Source organism: Echiichthys vipera (genome assembly GCF_963691815.1).
Source record: "Echiichthys vipera genome assembly, chromosome: 12".
NCBI lineage: Eukaryota > Metazoa > Chordata > Actinopteri > Perciformes > Trachinidae > Echiichthys > Echiichthys vipera.
In genome coordinates, this window is record NC_139837.1 from 19381565 (window position 1) to 19398615 (window position 17051).

Below are 17051 nucleotides of genomic sequence, written 5' to 3' on the forward strand. Positions count from 1 at the left end.
AGGCCGCAACATGGTCGCATTTAGAGAGGAGACTTTTCTCAGACTGCGAACACACTCTAAACCTGTACTGCTGCGTTTTCTAAACCTTAGACAACTCTGCTGTGGACCGCATCTCTTCTCTTGTGGTGAACGGCTTCTACTGCCGAGCATGCACCGGCAGGAAGTCGGTCCAAACATTACAGGAAGTGCAGAGACATATGGGCTTAGACGGCTGCCACAGTATAGATTGAGTTTCACTTGATGAAACCTCCTCTTATTCCGCTAAAGCACATACCTGTGAGAGTGTAAATATAGGGGGGTGGGAGAAGTAGTTTCACTTTTCAGACTTTCTGATATAGATTGTTGTACTGAGTCTCAGTAAACTGTGGATCGACTGGCAGGTACAAACAAGTAAATAAGCCTATTATTATCATTATAGATCGGCTTTTAGCAGGCCTTTATGGGCATTTAAGGGTATTCCTAGTTTCCCTTCTCTATTTCTAAATGTGGTTGGAAATCACATTCTGTTACGCAATCAAATCGAGATACTATAAATATGCACAAAGTTTTTCCGACCCTCCTACCGCTCCACTTCACCGTGCAGGTGCTGACCTCTTTCATGTGAGCGGGTGCTGCTTTTGCTTCGCTGCTAATGCTTACTCATGTGCACTTCAACACTGTCTTTAAACAATTCAAATATGCATTTATAAAGGTCCCATATTGTAAAAAGTAAGATTTTCACATATTTTTTTATTATTATTATAAAACAGGTCGAGATGCTTTATAAATACTGTGAAGCGCACATACCCTGTATTCCGAAACAAACGAGCCATCAGGACTTCCTGTATGGTTGTGATGTCACAACTATATTCTATATAGGTAGAAAATGCCGCTAAAGTGTCGTTACAGTCATTTTCTGGCTGCAATGATGCTGCAGAGACACCGCAGATGCAGATTGGACTTGGAAATGCTGACCAATAAGAGCAGACTAGGCTTTTTCAGGAGGGGGGTCTTAAAGAGACAGGCGCTAAAACAAAGTGTTTCAGACAGAGAGCGAGCACATGTATATTCAGACAGACATTATGAGAAAAATAATGTTTTTTTTTTACATTAAAGCATGTATATCCCGTTCTATCAGAAACCCAAAATAAAAGAATGAACCTGAAAATGACCATCATATGTCCCCTTTAAGTTTGTTCAGCTCACCTACTGCTCATATGATGATATGTGTTATGATATGGAAAAAAAGGGCAAGTGAAACTATCTGCAGGGCAGAGCTGAGTGGCATGAGAAACACAAGTCACAAGATAGTAGCTTTGTTGTCTAACCATTCACTGAAGAATGAGGCCTTAAGGTACAGTACCTCCACCTCTGTGCATTTTCCATATGATATTAATTTCCACTATTGAGGCCTTACATCACACATGAGGTCATCCATGTCCTGGAGTATGCCACATTGGGATCACGTCAACAATCCTTGTTGTGCTCTCATTTCACACAGTGGCCGCACTCTGCCAAGGCATATTTGGTTTCTTGTTCGACAAATTATGTTCAACAATGTCTGTGGTTCTGCACATCCCTCTGGGGCCCCATTCTTATGTTTGGATGTTACACCAGGTCATGAATGTCTCGTGGTGGAAAAGAAGAGACTATTGTGCAGGATGGATCTGATGGAGCGTGTAGTTAGCCTGGATGAGATTGATAGTAGATTGTGCAGAGACACATGCACAGACGTTCTAACCATAATAACCAACATTTTAAATGCTAATAAAACATAATTTACAAGTGACATAGATATGGTAAAGTCTCTTTAATATTGTGTTGTATGTGTAAGAAAAAAACCAACATTTTAAGGCACTCAGCAAAAAAATACATTCACATTACAGTAGCATGAATTAACAATAATGCTGATATTCTTTTACATTTAGAATTGCAACCAACGTCAAATAACACTTACCAAAAATATCTTATCCTTCCTACTTGTTGTTACTAATAATATAAGCTTTATAATAAACCATTTAACTTGATCTAAACAAATCACACTTGGTCACCCTCCAGCCATATATAGTTTCCAATCTGTGCTCTGCAGCATCTGAATAAGGTAATGGAAAACAAAATGCTTTAGGCACAGCCTCCTGGGTCCTGTCACTGCAGTGGTGAGGCTATGGAGATATATTTGGTTTGTGACAGAAGAAGAGGCGTAAAAATGCGTGACCTCCCTCTTCCTTTGAGGATAGTGTTAGGGACAGTACTCTGCTGAAGGCTTCAACAGCTGGAAAGTGTTGTGTTAAAGGACTCCATTCACTTTAAAGTGTTGCTGAACATTTCCTTTTTCTGACTGGACCAGACGTGCCACCTTCATACTCTTCTACTCCACAAAAATGTATTAGTGATGTAAGGCTTTGGTTCCCAACCTTTTCAGCTTGTGACCTCTTTAAATGTCCCCTCATCACTGGATCTTACCCGTTCAACCAGAGGGTGAATGAGATTCAGTTATTCAGTAATTTGGTTTTTATGTGTGTTACTAAGCAACCGACTCTGCTTTTCTCATCTCGTTGAGCTAAACAACTGAGTAGAGGTTGATTTTCTCATTGAAACATACTGAAACACATATTGAAAGATACAAAAAATGGAAAACAATAATTGGCATTTGTCAGTTGCACCACAACTGGGAGAGCCACGTGCTCAGTTTTCCAAAGCTGGTCACAGTTGCTCGATTACTTGCGGGGTGAGCTGCCCTACTAATGAGCGTTTTTGAAACTGCAACACATAGTTGGGATCCGCCATAAGCCTTTCAGGGAACAAGTTCCACCAGTTCACATTTTGTAGCCATACGGACTAAACAAGATAGCTAACATTACAGATTAATAGTTACCCTAAATTTAGAAGAGATAATTAAAGATTTTTGTGAAGTTAGGATGCTTGTGTAATACACTTTTTTTTTCTCAAGTTAGGATAGAAACATTGACTTAGCAACTGTGTAATGGCTTTTTTCCTAAATCAGGTCCTAATCCATGGTTACTAAACAGTAAAGAAAAAATCTGAAAGTTAAGAAGTTTCTTTAAAACAGCCTCAGGTTCCTATTTTGTTAATCGCCTCACAGCCTCTCACATTTATCTTACGACCTTTCTCTGGGCCCCAACCCCTATGTTGGGAACCGCTGATATACGTAAAGCACTCTGACCTGTTTACCTGTTGCTTCTTTTCTAAAGTGAGCTTATTCTTCTATGACATTCTATTTTTTTTTACATTATCAAATCATGCTTATAAGATATCATGATTAACATGACTGTGCAAAGAACAGTCAACAGTAGAGCAGCCCAGACTCCATCCAGCAGGAAGGTGTGTCTGTATTAACTGGTGTGTGTCAGTACAGGTCTGCACACCCTTCCTTCTTCCTCATGCATGTCAAGCCATGGTGCACACTCATTTTCATTTCCACCAAGGGAACCCACAGCTGGCAGCCACTCCTCCGTCTATCACCAGAACTGCTCCTGGGGAGGAAATAAGCCTAATATCTAGCCAATATAAACATAGAGGAGTCCAATGGAGCATCCTCAGAATCCTGAATAAAGGGGTTTTTAACACAGTGAGAAACGTCTGGAGTTGATGTTCATCTTGGTGAGGCCCAGGTGTTTGAGTGGGGTGGACAGAGCGAAGGCAGCCTTCATGGGGATGTCACACAGCAGGTCCGACTCCTCGCCACACTCCTCCAGCTCGTACGTGGCGTCGTCCAGCATCTCCTTATGCCGGTCGCACACCTGCTCCACTTTCAGCCGATGGATCTCCCCACGCAGACGGATCAGCTGACGGGCCAGACGGTTGTCCTGAAGTTGCATCTCTCTCTGAGGAGGGAGGGAGCAGGGGTGAGGGGTTTTAGGGAAGGGGGTTGAGGAAGGGAGTTTGAAGGGAGAGCGAGCATCAGTGAGATATATCAGAAAATATGTGGAACTTTGGATTTGGAAGGTTCTTATCATAGTTTTTATCTCCTTGTCAAAGTGTGTGAATCATTGGCATGTGGAATATACGGGCTGCAGCCTGAGACTGTGAGAAAACACACATCCTATTGTGTGTAAGTCAGCCATGCCCTAATTTAAAGGGGAACTACACACATTTTCAAAACTCATGCATGTTATTCCTGTGGCCTAAGAAAGTTCAATCCATAATGGTGAACATGGGCAACTCTCTCTCAAACCCGGAAAGTAGATTTAGAAGTAAGATTTGTGATGTCATCAGGTACAAAGTCTGGAGCTGCTCCATCGACAATGAATGGGAGATTTTGTGGACCCACAGTTTAGTTTGTTTGTTTGTTTGCTCCCTTGGTGCTCTCAGTGTCATCTATCTTTCCCAAAGCAGTTCCACTCGTTTTACTGGATGACATCATATAATAGAGTCTCAGCACTCTAGTTTTTGGATTTGGGACAGTAAGCTGTTCAAGTTTACTGATATTTTTGGACTGAATTCAATGCAATGCATCTGCACAGCTGAGCACTGACACCTATAGAGGTAACTAGGGGTGAAGGACATTTGCTGCATCACAATAAAGCACATTAAATAAGAACATGTGCAAACATCAGCCTGAGGTAATAAATAAGTTAAAATAAATTTTAAAAAGTAGAGATTGGCACACACTGAAGCTGTCAACTTTTGCAACGTTATCTGCAATAAAAGGAATATCTTTTTTTGTTAGTAGGCTGTAATAAATATAAATAAAGTGCTCACTCACCAGCTCTTTTCTCAGAAACTCCAAAGCATCGTCAATAGTATCAAAGCCACAGATGTTGCGCACAACCAACTCCGAGTTCTCATTTCTCATAATCGCAGGCATGGAGACGACTTGCTCTCCAGAGTCCAGGCTGTCTCCTGGGTAACTGTCCTTCCACGGTCGACTCTGCACACGCTCCTGCCACTCCAGATAGGACGGTCTGCGAGTCTGCAGCTTCAGCTTCTCCGTGAGCGCCTTCACGCTGTCCAGGTCCTCGGTGTCTCCCTCGGAGGACTCTGCTCCAAACTCTTTGAAATCCATCGTGCGCAGTGATGAATGCAGGTTCGGGGGATTTCACGTGAAGTTCGCTCTCTGGAGTGGGAGTTCGGAGATTAGTGCAACAGACCCGTACCTCCTTTATATATAGGGAGATAAGAAGCAGTGACCGCCCATTCCCACATCCCACAGAGGCTGGATCATTCACAGGCGTGTTTCTTTTAATGAAAGGAAGGCAGATGTCCTTGAACTTCCACATTAAACAGTAAATACTGTGGAAAATACTCTATTGCAAGTCAAAGTTCTGCATTCAAAATAAAAAAATACAGAAATATTATCAGATAGATGTTCCTAAAGTATCAAAATTAAATGAGAAAAGGTCTAATTATGCAGGAAAATTGCCACTGCGAGTATTTATTGTCTACCCTACTTATTATTACATTGCTGTCTTATCCATGCATTGGTGTAGGAAGTATTTGAATGTTGAAGCTGTCAAAAGTGTTTTCTATAAGTATTCTATAAGCATTCCATGTGTTTTGTATGTAAAACCTGCAATTATAAAACGAACTGCAGTTAGTAAAATGAATATAGTAGAGTAAAAAGAATATTCCCTCTGAAATATAATGGAGCCAAAGTATAAAATAGCATAAAATTGGAATACTCAAGTAAAGCACGAATGCTTCAAAATGATACATCAGTAAATGTACTTAGTTCGACTCGCCACTTTACTACACTAGATTTCAGAGCTAAATATTTTTCCAAGGGCTACGTTTCTCATTTTAAACTGATCAACTTACCAAAAAAAAACAATGTAACTCAAACTGTATAAAAAAGAGCTTAATGTTCAACCACTGAAATGCTACATGCACTCTCATACATCAGTAATAAATATACCATAACATGATATATACAGTATGATAGGCTGCTATTACACTTTGAAATGGGGCATTCTGCATAAGAGTGCTTCTGCTTTTAATAAAGTATAATTTTACTTTGTGCTAAAGTAGACTAAGATACTTTTTTTACAGTCTATGGTAGTAAGGCGAACTATTTTTTGTCTGATGGGTGGTATAAGTTTCTACCTGTGAATATTCTGCCCTCTAGTGGTGATTTATCATGTAACAAGCACCTCGCTGCCGCCTCTCTCTCTCTATCTCTCTCTCTCTATCTCTCTCTCTCCAACTCTACCCCACAAATGTGCAAACTTTTACCAGCAATATGTGACACATCTCAGTGCTGCTGTTTCTCAGGAAACGTGTACTTCCGTCTTCTGTGGCCTCAAGCAACACATGTTCCCCCCCCCCCTGCAGGGCAGTCTCGTGCTCAGCCACCTGTAGAAAGGACGGGGTAGCAGCAACATTAGGGACCTGCTTATGCTCAGAAAAAAAAAATATCAATCTATTTATAGGCTCCTTATCGTCGAACAAACAGTGCTGCCCTGCCGACTGAGTGGAGAGGGGAGGGAGCTTTCGTTTTCTTACACAGAGCCGAGGAAGTGATTTGACCACTTTGACGTTTGGCAGCTTTGTGAGCTGATGGAGTTTTCTGAGCACATCAAGACCGCCAATGTGGAGGATGTTGTGCTCCGGCAGCCGCTGCACCCGCCGAGCAGAGGCACCCTGTGCATCACCGGCCACCACCTGCTCTTCTCGGACAGGGAGGAGGGCGGCTGTCGGCAGGTTTTACTGCTCCTCAGAAACATCGATGCCATTGAGAAAAGGTGACTGCAACAATATACATCTCAATATACTTATTATCAAGTAGCTCAGGTGCACCATGGATAGATAGATGTAAACAGCACTATACAGTGTGCTTCGATTTGTTTTCAATTCGCCAAACACAGGACTCAACAGACACAATGATTGATTTGATTGTTTACTAACTACAGCACAGAATATGGGTTTATTTTATTTATTCTAGGGATTATAATCTCAAACTTTGGTCAAACAAATAATTACACTAATCATCACCAAAGCTACCAGTGAATGTCTTAATTAATGTCTAATTCCTTTATTCCTGAAATCTTTTTAACCAGTGTGGAAAACCTTTTGGCCTACTCCTCTTTTGGCCTCTTCTCTAATGCAGGCCCCAGTCAAAGGTTGGACATCATTTGTGTTGCCATGTGTCTGCTGATTTCCCACAGTGCTGAAGGAGGAAATTTGCTAACAAGATTACTTTCTATAACTCTTTTCTCATCGCCTTACACACACACACACACACACACACACAGACACAGACACACACACACACACACACACACACACACACACACACACCGTGCTGTGTGTTGCTTGCTACTAAAAGCTTTTGCTTAGCTTCGTAAGGGCCTTAAGCATTGCTGAAAAAAAAACATTGTTGGGGGACCAGTTTTGGTCAATAACAGAGAGTAGGGGTTGCACACCCATTTGTCGGTTCACCTTCCTTTTCTGCAGCAAGTCTAACTGTCTGCTAGAGTCGAAACATTAGGGGGGACGAGGGGGGGGGGGGGCGGACACGGGAATCGTTTGCATTGTTTTGTGTAAGATTCATAGTTGTGTGTGTGTGTGTGTGTGTGTGTGTGTGTATAGGATATCTGGATCTTCAGGGACGATTACCATCAAGTGTAAAGATCTGCGTGTGCTTCAGCTGGACATCCCAGGCATGGAGCAGTGTCTCAACATTGCACGTTCTATTGAGGTATAATAAATCCTACTAAGCCCTGGAACATAACGATGGGATCTTACATCCTTTCTTTGAATACAGCATTGTTACTTTTTTTCCTGCATGCTTTAGGCTTCCATCTGATAACATTCTCTTTCAAAGTCGGACACCAATCTGACAATTCCATCTCTGTCACTTTTTCCAGACCCTGTCCTGTCTGGACGGGGTGTCGGAGTTGTATCCTTTCTTTCACAGGCCTTCTGACGTCAGCCTGCAGGACCACTGGGGTCTCTCGTCCCCTGAAAAGCACTACGGGCAAATAAAGGAGCTTGTAAGCAACATATAAAACTCTTCATCTTGTTAATTTGTATCTGCTGCACAGGACTTTAATCACACATGTTTAAAACATGTAACCACACACTCAGGCGACCTATCCCAACAGTGATCCCACAACTGCATGACAGGAAAATGCCAGGGAAACTGAATGCGGGGGTCAATATTCAGGATATCCCTGTTGCTTAGCTTTCATTTGTTTTCCCTTGGCTTCAGAATGTGCTGCACGCAGCTTGAATTCTTGCTTAATAGACGTACATCTTCCTCTGGGAATAGCATGTTGCTATGGTGAAGGGTGGACCCTGAGAGCTGCATTGTTGCATATGTTTTATAGCGACAATGTTTCCAGAACGTTTAGGATATATTTAGTTTTCATGAGGCTGGTGACTGCCCTCCTGATTCCTGCCACTTCCATGAGCTTTGTATTATGTGGCTGCGGTTTGTTTGTCAAACAGGGTTTAAAAAGAGCTGTTTGACAGTTTGGGAAATATGCTTCTTGCAGAAAGTTAGATGAGAAGATTGATGCCACTTTCATATCTGCCTGTGAATTATAAAGCTACTGCCAGCCGATGGTTAGCTTAGCACCAAGACTGGAAACAGCAGGAAGCAGCTATCCTGTTTTTTCTCGTTCAAATGTCCAATGTGTTGAAACTATATATATATAACAGCTCTGAAAATGAAAACGCTTATAATAATCCTCACTACGCCCTCAAATATTCAAAACCGTTTTCTTGACTTTTAACAGCCACAGTGGTTAAACAGATTTTTACCATTCAAACTGCATTTGAAACAATCATCTCCCTAACTCTCAGCAGTTGCTTACAATATCAGTTTATATCAAGAGACACACACGCCCTGGGAACATATGACCCAACAAATGTAATATTACATGTTCATTAGTTAACTTTAGTGGTTTTGCTGATGTGCAGATTTCTTTTACATTTTGAAATAGCCATGCTTGCTGTTTCCCCCTGTATCTAGCCTTTATGCTAAGCTAAGATAAGATAAGATAACTGCCACCTGGCTGTAGCTATGTATTTATCATGCAGATATAAGAGTAGAGGCGTTGTTCGCATGGGTGAAAATGTAATTTTGCTCCCAGGTTTCGGCCAAAGTTTATTTGCCCTCTAGGTTTTTAAGGGTGAATAATAATAATTCAGTTCAATAGAACTGTTATGTGTCACTGTTACCAGCCTTGATCGTCCTCTCTCTCCTCTGTTTGCAGCATGATAGGTGGAGACTGAGTACGGTGAACAGAGACTACTTAGTGTGTCCGTCTTACCCTCCAGCTGTCATCGTTCCCAAGAACACAGACGATGACATGCTGGAGAAGGTGGCCAAATTCAGACAGGGAGGACGCTTCCCTGTCCTCTGCTACTACCACAGGAAGAACGGCACGGTGATCTGCTTTCATGTGTCTCCACTGCTACAAATTATACACGCAACTAAACAATTGTACCCTAACTTTTCAGGTAATCATGCGCAGCAGTCAGCCGCTGACAGGAGCCAGTAAGAAGTGCTGCAGGGAAGATGAGCACCTCCTCCAGGCTGTGATTGACGGCTCTGACAAAGGTTACATTATTGACACACGCTCCAGCCAGCAGGCGCTACAGGCCCGGATGACAGGCGGAGGGTTTGAGTCCAAATCTAGTTATAGCAGCTGGAAGAGACTGCACAGACAGATGGAGAGGTGTGTGTGTGTGTGTGTGTGTGTGTGTGTGTGTGTGTGTGTGTGTGTGTGTGCGCGTGAACAGTGTTCAGTGGGAGTGGATGCTGTTCACCGTTTAATGATACTGACAAGTCCCATCAAACTAACCTCCTTCACTTCACTGTCTTCTCATATGCGTACAGGGGTAAAGCACTGCAGGAGAGTCTAATTAAGCTGGTGGAGGCCTGCGGTGACGAGTCCCATAATATGGACCATTGGCTCAGTAAGCTTGAAAATTCAAAGTGGTTGTCTCACGTCCAAACTGCCCTGTCAACTGCTGGTCTGCTGGCGGAGTGTTTGGAGAGGTAGGAACTGCTACACCCACAGTGTGTGTGTGTGTGGTGAGGTTACAGTCAATGTGCATGTACTAATTCCTTTTCTAATACATGTAGAGGAACAGGACTTTACCATAGTATATCCATTGGTTCTGTCCAGGGACGGTCATTCAGTTCTGGTTCACGGCTCTGAAGGGACAGACTCCACTTTGCTCATCAGCACTCTGGCTCAGATCATCATGGACCCATGCTGCCGCACACTAGAGGGCTTCCTGGCTCTGCTGGAGAGGGAGTGGGTACAAGTGAGTGTATGTGTGGGTGGAAAGATTGGGAAACATTTATTATGTCTGAGTTGTAAAAACCTTTTTGGGGATACAAAAAGCTTATCATATGAAATAAAGCTCAATCTTCAGTAAAGTTGAGAATTTAAAAGAGAAAAGTGTAAAAAACTTAGATTTCCATGTCTTTTTTCAAAATTATAAAGCAGGTGCAGGTGCTATATAAATACTGTGAAATCATCTCAGAGAGAGAAGTGACGCATTCAGAAACTGTGTCTTTAAACGAGCTCAGGACTTCTGTACCGTTGTGATGTCACAATTATACGATATACATTATATGTGTAGGTAGAAAGTGCTGCCACAGTGCTGTTACAGCTGAGAGTGCAAATATAAAAGACCCACAAACTGACCAATCAAAGCAGACTGGGCTTTCTAAAGAGGAGGGCTTAAAGTGTTTCAAACAGAGGGTGAATAAAGGTATATTCAGACAGACAGAATGAGAAAAATAATTTGTTTTTCTTACATTAAAAACATGTAAACACCAAAAATACAAGTATAAACATGTCTCATGCCAAAAATTAAAGCATTTTGAGTTACTTTTAACATTCACATGTTTTTGCTGCAGACCTGTCAACTGTTTTTCAAGAACATGTGGTTATGACCAAATCTTTTGCTAAAGGGATATTGCACCACAGTCTATCCTAACAGGAAATGTCTTAAGTAAAAAAAAAGAAAAAAAACAGTGTGCTGCATATAGCAGTCATGGATTTAACAAAATTTGTTACATTTTACCTTTACCCTACCTTAAGTAAGTGATAAGAGTAATACTTCAGCATCGGCTCCTTTTACTAAGTTAGAACAAAGAACATTAACAAGCAGCCACAGTACAGTGTGTACCGCATGCATGTGTATATGAATAAGTGTGCTTCTCTCCAGGCAGGACACCCATTCCAGCAGCGATGTGCCCACTCGGCCTTCTCCCACGCCCGTCTCCAGCAAGAGTCCCCGGTCTTTCTGCTGCTGCTGGACTGTGTGTGGCAGCTGTGGCGTCAGTTCCCCCTGGCGCTGGGCTTCTCAGAGGCGCTGCTCCTAAGGCTGGCGACTGAGGCCTACGCTTCTGACTACGGCACCTTCCTGTGTAACAGCCATCAGGAGAGGTCAGTTGTACTTTTCACCATGGCGACGTGGGAATTAATGGCTGACACAAAACTAACAGTTTCATCCTTCCACTTCACTCTTCCCTCTCAGGCTTGCTCTAAGAGTGATGGAGAACACTCACTGTTTGTTCCAGGCCCTGTTGAGGCCCAAGGACAGAGACTGCTACTCCAACCCCCTGTATGAGCCCACTGAGCTCGCAATCTGGCCCTCAGTCCACCCTCAGTCCTTACAGCTTTGGAGAGGTGAGCTTTGATGATCCTGTTTTTTACCTACATTTATTTAGTGTAAGACCAATGCTGCTATGTTTAGAGTTGTGGACCTATGGCGCTGCTAACTTTGATGGTTCCGCAATTTAAGATAAGATATTCTTTACTGTGCCTAAGGGGACATTTTGCTAGGATAAAAGTGCTATATACAGCTATAACCTCTTTTCTAGGTACATTTGTATTTATTTTTATTAATGCTGACTCAAGCCCATATTTTATCCTAAGGTTTTTTTCTGAGATGGACCCCACAGGCCCGTCACCTCGAGGAGGCCCAGGAGGAAATAAGGAACATGGTCATTGAGTGGGGGAAGCTGGCGGTCAGATGCTGATGCCCTGTCCATACATAAAGAAGTGAAGATATTCAGCCTGAACATGTTGAACAGGTTTTAGGAGGGGATGTTACCAATGTGCAATGCCTTTTTACAACCTACTGTGTTTTAATGTACAGTACTTTTTTTATTCTTTCATAAAATCATGTAAGAAAAAAAACTTAATTGGTGTGTGATTTGAGGCCTATATTTCCATACCATATTTTAGTGCTTTAAAAACTATTTAAAGAGTGTTCAATTTTTTCACATTTTGCATATTTATTTGATTCGTTTCGGACATATATTCATTCACAGATATTATCAAAAGAAGAAAGGCTATGTAACTGACACACCTCCCAGTCCTGTTAAGCTCAGCTAAACTCTCTTCACAATACAAATCCCTGTGCACTGCAAGTCCGCATGTTTGCACACGGAGCGTTGCAAGCTGGAGACTGTAGTCCTGTTCAGTCAAGAGCCACAAGCCCTGGTGATTATACAATGTGGACAAGGACCACATAGCCCAGCACTACTGTCTACACCTGCTTATTTATCCAGTGACTACTGGGTGAACTGAAACTGGGACCAATCGGATAGTAATCTTTTAATTCGGACTCTTAAATGCCTTGAAAACTGTCTCTTCAGCTCTTATGACGTAACCTAGTTCAGGGAAATAGTTTTGGGTAATATTGGCTGGTTTAGGACCAACAATCTTCTGTCTGGAATTTCTGATTTTGTCAGCACACAGGTAAAAAAATATTTGTATCTCCTATTTGAGTTCAATTTGTGTCTGTAATGTTATTTTAACACAGCTGTGTGTCAACCCAATGATCATTACCAAGATGTAGAAGTTATGTTTCATCAGTTTGGTTCAATTTAATTTGACTAAAGACTGCTACTGGACATGCAACCGGGGGTCTATATGCCCACTACGGCTGTGCTGGGCCTGTTTTGCCGAGGATGTCTAAGCAGAGCGCGGAGTTTGCCCGGTCGCAGCCTTTGCTGTTTGCCCAGACAGATGAGTAGGTGGAATCGCCAGGAGACCTGCAGTCCTCCACCTTCTCAGGATAACCCCCGTGTCCTTATAACAGGTAATACAATTTATTTTTTCTGTCACAAACTCATAATGATAAAAGGTGGAAAGAAAGGCGGACTTTTCCACAGCTACACAAGCACTGAACCTGTGACGCTGCCATAGTTTTCTACCACTTTCACCTGTTGGCTGCAGATCAGTTTAATAGGGGTTGAGTGCCTTGCTCAAGGGTTCCTTTAAAGGGAGCTGAAAGAGTTATTCACATTGAAGCAGATCCTATGGTTTAATTTCATAAAATGCAAGAGCCCTAGGATGGTTGCATATGTTCACATGTGCTGTCGTTTTTTCTTTTCAAGTTGTTTTCACTGTGCACCAGCACACGACCCCATTTTTCACAATAGGGTGCGTACAGACAGTGCTGGTGACATAAAAGAGCCAATGAGTTGCAAGAGGAGAATAATAGCCTGCTGTCACTTTTTGTTCCTGGATAAAGCATTGGAACAAACAAAAAGCTGAAGCGTAATGCACCAAAAACATTGATTCCACTTTCAGACCAAACCCCAAACATTGTCTTGTTTTCTCTGGACAGATCAAATGTTAAACCTTGTCTCTGTATGCAGGTGGGCTTGGGCAGTTAGGTGTGGGACTGGCACAGCTACTGAGGTGAGATACATAGAAATGACTGAGACTGAGACTGAGTTTGACTAAATATTTGAAATGTGAATGTCACCATCTCTATATTAATGTCTAGGAAACAGTACGGAACAGAGAATGTAATCCTGTCAGACATTAAGAAGCCTCCACCTCATATTTTCAGCAGTGGTATGCAAAACCAAAATCAAGTACTTTTCACCTTCAATGTTGTGTTTTACTCACACAATTTACATTCCTCTCATATTTACACTTAAAAAAATGTACATCGCATTTCCCTGCTGTGTAAACATTAGTTTCTGTTGTTTAACTGATCTCTCCACCTTCTTTTCTCCCCCCCATTAGGTCCATTTGTATACGCTGATGTGTTGGACTACAAAAATCTCAGAGAACTGATTGTAAATTATCGCGTCACTTGGCTTGTCCACTACAGCGCTCTGCTCAGTGCTGTGGGCGAAGCTAATGTGGCTTTGGCACGCAAAATCAACATCACGGGTCTGCTTTATACACACACCATTTACATGTACCATGTTTTTAGGGGTTATTATATTTAAACTCCACTCTGAATGTCCTGCTGTCTATCTAGGCCTTCATAATGTGCTGGACTTGGCCCTAGAGAATTGCCTGCGCCTCTTTGTCCCCAGCACCATTGGAGCGTTTGGTCCTTCTTCTCCACGTGACCCGGCTCCTGACCTCTGTGTCCAAAGACCTCGAACTATCTACGGGGTATCCAAAGTGCATGGAGAACTGATGGGGGAGGTCTGTCAATCTTTAAACTTTTTTAAAATGCACACGCATACACATGCACGTAGTATTCTGATACATTCACTCACACAATTTTGTTACATGTCAATCTTCGTTGTTTTTCTTTAGTATCTCCATCATAAATATGGTCTGGACTTCCGCTGCCTACGTTACCCAGGTGTGATATCAGCCAACACACCTCCGGGGGGAGGAACAACAGGTATTGCAACACTTCATATTTGTATATGCCACATATGTTAAGTAGAATCAGCCTGGTGTTATTGTCTACACACTCTGGACCTCTGTCTTCACAGACTATGCAGTTCAAATCTTCCACGATGCTCTCAGCACAGGTCACTATGAGTGCTACCTGCGTCCTGACACCCGCCTTCCCATGATGCATATCTCTGACTGCCACCGTGCCACAGTAGAGTTCATGCAGGCTCCAGAATGCCAGCTGTCTCTGCGTACCTACAACATCGCTGCAATGAGCTTCACTCCAGAAGAGGTGGCCCAAGAAATCCGCAAGCATCTCCCTCACCTTAAGGTCACCTACAACCCTGACTCTGTCCGCCAGACAATCGGTACGACGTGGTACACATACCTACACACAAATCCTGTGTGGGATTATACATCTTTGCAATGTTTTTAATCAGTTTAAGACATCATACTGGTAAGCAAGTTGGAATCTAACTGACATGGCACAAATCCAGCTATATATAAAGATTATATTGATTAAGCTTAAGGTAAGAAGTCAACATTACTGATGATTTTTTCGATGATTTTTTCATTCGCTCAAGAAGAGATATTCATGTCACGGCAGATAGCATGTTAAGATTTGTAGTGTAAATGTAAAAGTGTATGTATAATGTTTAGGTCTCATGGTCTTTTCTTTGATGGACCTGAAAGTAATGAGCTTTTACTTGTAAAATGGGAGAGTTATATGTCTTCCACAGAGAAATGCACACAGCCTGTAACTGTACACAGAAACTGTGCCTTTAAAAGAGCCGCCAGGACTTCTGTACAGTTGTGATGTCAAAACTATACTTTTTAGTCTTTTTGGTACTATACTTTTTTGGTTTTTGTCACGTCAGGATCCTTTAGCATCACTTGTCAATGCGCTGGATAGCCCTGCTCGTAAAATGGTAACGGTTGGTCACTGTTTTAAACAAGGGGAGCACGTGGTCACATTGTGATAACAAACAAAACTACATGGTTAGGTTTAGGCAACACAATCACTTGGTTAGGGTTAGGAAAAGACCGTGGGTGGGGTTAAAATAAGTGCGGCTGTATTTGACGCCCTGAGAATGAGAATGGCTCGGCTGCAAGGGTGGTGGAGAGACACTAAAAATGAAGACGCGGGGACCCAAAAAAGCTGACCAATCAGAGCGGGAGCAGGGCATAAAGAGACAGCCGTTAAAACAGAGCATTTCAGATAGAGGGTGAATACAGGTATATTCAGACACACAGTATGAGAACAAAAACATATTCTTGGAACATTAAAGCATGTAAACATGTTCCAGTAGAAACCCAAAATACAAGTGTGAACGTGAAAATGAGCAGAATATGGGACCTTTCATTTTTATCTTATGTTTTGATATGTAGGATTTGTGATTGATATTGCTATCTTGAAGTAAAACGGATGTAATGGAAATATGGTTATCTTGCTCGTCACTTTGCAGCAGACAGCTGGCCTGTGAGGTTTGATGACTCCAATGCCAGGAGAGATTGGGGCTGGGCACCAGCCTTCGGGCTGGACGAGCTGGTGTCAGACATGCTGCGCTCCATTCGAGACAAGAGGACAAACGAGGGTTTGCCAGTCAGCTAGCAAAACCTGCTCCACAGAGACTGACCAATGCTCTACCCATGACTTTTCTTCAGCCTGCAATTACCAAAAATACACTTCCTCTCACTTTACTCTCACAAGTTGTCAACCAGTATCCTCCGTTACTCTGGAGCATTACAACAATGACCCGGGGTTTGTAACGTAAAGTTAAAATTCTCAGTCAGATGCTCTCAATATACAGTGGACAGTGAGAAATTATACATATGCACTCAAACACACACATTTTAGTCTTTTTAAGGGGATAATATACTGTTAAACCTTCCTTTCATCTTTGTTGTTTTTAATTGTTATCATGGTATAAGCATCACTTTACACATGTTGCCTCAGACAGAATAGAAGAACACTTTAGAAATTGCCATATGCCATGTTAATCGCATCAATGGACACAACATTCTGTTACAATGTTTATGAAAATGTCTAACACAATATGGACTAGTTGCACAATAACAGTAACAAATCTGTTGGACACTTTGCTTCCAGGATCATCTGGAATGGCTGGTTTAGTTCTGGACTGTAACGACTCAGCACGTAGTCTTGCAATTGACTAAAAGGTCTTTTTATAATATAGTCTATCAAATGAATATCACACACTGTATACAGCTCATCTACTCTTACTGTGGCATATAACAGGAAGCCTTTATTTTTTGCCTTTTTGCCAGCAGTGTGATTTTGGTTATGAATGAGCACCAATAACAAATGGGGCCTTATTTACTGTAGCTTACTTTAGAAAGCAATGTATACAAATGTAGTGTACTTTGAATCAGACCTTGAATAATAAAAATGTTATTTACCCAAACAGCAGTGATCTTTTTACATTGTTGAAAGTAACGTATTCTACTAGTGATAGGCCGATA

General features: G+C 42.0%; 3 protein-coding genes across 5 annotated transcripts; 2 read left to right on the top strand and 1 right to left on the bottom strand.

Moving 5' to 3' along the window:
- Window positions 1-1782: 1782 nt before the first annotated feature.
- Window positions 1783-5119, bottom strand: fam167b (family with sequence similarity 167 member B). Its single transcript, XM_083924324.1, has 2 exons — window positions 4706-5119; window positions 1783-3824 (listed from the first exon to the last, which is right to left on the bottom strand). Exons 1-2 carry the CDS (start codon window positions 5003-5005, stop codon window positions 3561-3563), a joined length of 564 nt encoding a protein of 187 aa, XP_083780450.1. The 5' UTR covers window positions 5006-5119; the 3' UTR covers window positions 1783-3560.
- Window positions 5120-6417: 1298 nt separating this feature from the next.
- LOC310955151 (myotubularin-related protein 9-like) lies at window positions 6418-12096 on the top strand. Of its 3 annotated transcripts, none has more exons than XR_014593437.1 (10): window positions 6418-6680; window positions 7528-7636; window positions 7806-7931; window positions 9159-9332; window positions 9406-9623; window positions 9785-9946; window positions 10077-10224; window positions 11131-11355; window positions 11443-11594; window positions 11844-12096. XR_014593437.1 is itself a non-coding variant. In XM_083924914.1 (10 exons), exons 1-10 carry the CDS (start codon window positions 6496-6498, stop codon window positions 11945-11947), a joined length of 1599 nt encoding a protein of 532 aa, XP_083781040.1. In that variant the 5' UTR covers window positions 6418-6495; the 3' UTR covers window positions 11948-12096. The 3 variants fall into 3 exon arrangements, 2 of the variants coding, with proteins under 2 accessions (XP_083781040.1, XP_083781041.1); XM_083924914.1 differs by having other exon boundaries at window positions 11131-11351; XM_083924915.1 differs by having other exon boundaries at window positions 10077-10218; window positions 11131-11351.
- A 731-nt stretch (window positions 12097-12827) lies between these two features.
- tdh2 (L-threonine dehydrogenase 2) lies at window positions 12828-16254 on the top strand (the record flags this gene model as incomplete). The annotated part of the gene is made up of 8 exons (XM_083923691.1): window positions 12828-13014; window positions 13577-13619; window positions 13708-13778; window positions 13953-14102; window positions 14194-14366; window positions 14481-14571; window positions 14666-14935; window positions 16034-16254. 8 exons carry the CDS (start codon window positions 12828-12830, stop codon window positions 16177-16179), a joined length of 1131 nt encoding a protein of 376 aa, XP_083779817.1. The 3' UTR covers window positions 16180-16254.
- Window positions 16255-17051: the final 797 nt, after the last annotated feature.